The sequence below is a fragment of the Eptatretus burgeri genome, chromosome 1, assembly GCF_056783735.1.
Source record: "Eptatretus burgeri isolate ZD-2024b chromosome 1, Ebu_testis_v1, whole genome shotgun sequence".
Classification (NCBI taxonomy): domain Eukaryota; kingdom Metazoa; phylum Chordata; class Myxini; order Myxiniformes; family Myxinidae; genus Eptatretus; species Eptatretus burgeri.
Window position 1 is genome coordinate 132,392,560 of NC_140961.1, and position 3,461 is coordinate 132,396,020.

Genomic DNA, 3,461 nt, shown 5'->3' on the forward strand with positions numbered 1-3,461 from the left:
GAATGTGTGGATGGTGTGTAATTTACAGTGATTTTATGGAATGTGTGTGGATGGTGTGTAATTTAGTGATTTTATGGAATGTGTGGATGGTGTGTAATTTAGTGATTTTATGGAATGTGTGTGGATGGTGTGTAATTTAGTGATTTTATGGAATGTGTGTGGATGGTGTGTAATTTATTATGATTTTTATGGAATGTGTGTGGATGGTGGGTAATTTATGATTTTTATGGAATGTGTGAGGATCGTGTGTAATTTATTATGATTTTATGGAATGTGTGTGGATGGTGTGTAATTTATTATGATTTTTATGGAATGTGTGTGGATGGTGGGTAATTTATTATGATTTTATTGAATGTGTGTGGATGGTGTGTAATTTACAGTGATTTTATGGAATGTGTGTGGATGGTGTGTAATTTAGTGATTTTATGGAATGTGTGGATGGTGTGTAATTTACAGTGATTTTATGGAATGTGTGTGGATGGTGTGTAATTTACAGTGATTTTATGGAATGTGTGTGGATGGTGTGTAATTTATTATGATTTTATGGAATGTGTGTGGATGGTGTGTAATTTATTATGATTTTTATGGAATGTGTGTGGATGGTGGGTAATTTATTATGATTTTATTGAATGTGTGTGGATGGTGTGTAATTTACAGTGATTTTATGGAATGTGTGTGGATGGTGTGTAATTTAGTGATTTTATGGAATGTGTGGATGGTGTGTAATTTATTATGATTTTATGGAATGTGTGTGGATGGTGGGTAATTTATTATGATCTTTATGGAATGTGTGTAGATGGTGTGTAATTTATTATGATTTTATGAAATGGGAGTGCATGGTGTGTAATTTATGGTGATTTATGGAATGTGTGTGGATAGTGTGTAATTTAGTGATTTTATGGAATGTGTGGATGGTGTGTAATTTATGGAATGTGTGTGGATGGTGTGTAATTTAGTGATTTTATGGAATGTGTGTGGATGGTGGGTAATTTAGTGATTTTATGGAATGTGTGTGGATGGTGTGTAATTTATTATGATTTTTATGGAATGTGTGTGGATGGTGGGTAATTTATGATTTTTATGGAATGTGTGTGGATGGTGTGTAATTTATTATGATTTTATGGAATGTGTGTGGATGGTGTGTAATTTATGGTGATTTATGGAATGTGTGTGGATAGTGTGTAATTTAGTGATTTTATGGAATGTGTGGATGGTGTGTAATTTATGGAATGTGTGTGGATGGTGTGTAATTTAGTGATTTTATGGAATGTGTGGATGGTGTGTAATTTACAGTGATTTTATGGAATGTGTGGATGGTGTGTAATTTATTATGATTTTTATGGAATGTGTGTGGATGGTGTGTAATTTATGATTTTTATGGAATGTGTGTGGATGGTGTGTAATTTATTATGATTTTTATGGAATGTGTGTGGATGGTGTGTAATTTATTATGATTTTTATAGAATGTGTGTGGATGGTGTGTAATTTACAGTGATTTTATGGAATGTGTGTGGATGGTGTGTAATTTATGATTTTTTTTATGGAATGTGTGCGGATGGTGTGTAATTTAGTGATTTTTATGGAATGTGTGTGGATGGTGTGTAATTGATTATGATTTTTATGGAATGTGTGTGGATGGTGTGTAATTGATTATGATTTTTATGGAATGTGTGTGGATGGTGTGTAATTTACGGTAATTTTTATGGTGGTTGGTGTGTAATTTATGGTGTATGTGTGTGGATGGTGTGTAATTTACGGTAATTTTTATGGTGGTTGGTGTGTAATTTATGGTGTATGTGTGTGGATGGTGTGATTTCACATGGAAGTTGCGATTTTTGTGAACCTCGCATGTAATTGACTCAGGTTTGCTGAATTTGCGTGTTTGTTGGTGATGTACTGTGTGTGTGTGTGTGTGTGTGTGTGTGTGTGTGTGTGTGTGTGTGTGTGTGTGTGTGTGTGTGTGCGCGTGTGTGTATGTGTGTGGGGGGGGGGGGGTTGTCTCATTCCAATGGAATTAACATGGAATTTACATCTCACTTCAGTTCTAATTTTATCTCCATAAATCCCCTTTTTAAAATCTGAATAAAGTAAGAATCCTCCGAATTTGTGACATCATGTGCTTGATATGTAGTTCCGGCCATTCATAACAGGGTACATGATATAATGTGTCTGACACGGTGTGCACAGCCATGCTTTCAATAAGGTACTTGAAGCATGAGGACTCGCACATAATATAAAGTTATTGATTGCAAATATGAACGTGAACAGAATTGTACAGTGAGATCAACTTTTAACATAAACCATGATAATAAACACTGTCAGGCATTTGTTAATGTGTGCATATGTACATGTGCACGCATGTGCGTTTCGTGCTATATTATGGATGCGTGCGTGGACGCTTGTCCGGTGTCTCCCCCATTCCTCAAGCTGTGTACCGCATCTCGCTTTTCCTCCACATGCCCTTTGTGGAGGCATCTCTGGTGAAGCTTCCTAAAGGCGCCGGAGTAGTTGTTCCATGGAACCATGTGCCAAATGACAAGGATTGGACCTTGAGAGGTGGGAGATGGAAATTCCAATGTTTTTCTTTCTCATCCCACCAAACAAAACACATCTCAGCAGTCATAAACATGTTCCAACACTCACAAACAGACCTTGAGTTACGTATCGTCACAGACGAGTCCCACATATTCCAATCGGCGTGCAAGAGTCACAAACCGAGGCCCGGTACACCATTTTGTCCAGACACCCGTGCATTTTCCCATGTGACACAGTGAAGACAAATTAATTCCTCATGAGGTGCACACCAGGAGAGCTTGGCATTCCCAATGTCACGTGGTCCTGCCTGGCTGGACTTGGGTGGACCTCAGATGTTCTTAGACCGTTGAAGTGTTCGTATCTGCCGCAGTCGTGGATGGGGTTTGCCTTCGTCCATTTCTCCTTCTCTTCCCTTTCCTCCGTGAACCCCTCCTTCGATTTCTCATTTCTTTCGACCTTCTTCTTTTGTCTTTTTCACCTGAAACGGAAGCGTCATGGTTAGCACGGTACACAAGCAATTTCAAATGTCATTCAGGTGCACCTGCTCTTGTGTGATCTTTCGAAGTGCTTCATTGCGGTTGTCTTGCATTCTGTGCAACTCAAAGCAAATCTGGATTATTTATTTATTTATTTATTTATTGTCATGTTGCTTTTTCTCAAATACTGCTCCTCCATCTGACTACACCTTCGTCTCGCGGTACATTTTACAGCTGCAGAATGGAGGGTAAAACAGAGGTCTTGTTGTTACCTCTGCCACCTCGGGTGGACTGAGGTTATGTTTTCACCCCTGTCTGTCTGTCTGTCTGTCTGTCTGTCTGTCTGTCTGTCTGTCTCTCCATCCATCTGCCTGCCTGTCTCTATCTGTTAGCAGGATATCTCAAAAGGTTATGGACGGATTCAGACGAAACTTGGTGGACAGGTTGGGT

At 38.6% G+C, this 3,461-nt stretch overlaps 1 protein-coding gene across 1 annotated transcript in view; it reads right to left on the reverse strand.

The window, feature by feature from the left end:
- Positions 1-834: 834 nt before the first annotated feature.
- The window catches only part of LOC147035444 (R-spondin-3-like), a 17,713-nt gene continuing 15,086 nt past the window's right edge, over positions 835-3,461 (reverse strand). Inside the window, exon 5 of the mRNA XM_085898606.1 lies at positions 835-3,013. Within this exon, the coding sequence (XP_085754732.1) occupies positions 2,874-3,013 (140 nt within the window). The 3' untranslated portion in view covers positions 835-2,873. The remainder of the gene's footprint in view (positions 3,014-3,461) is intronic.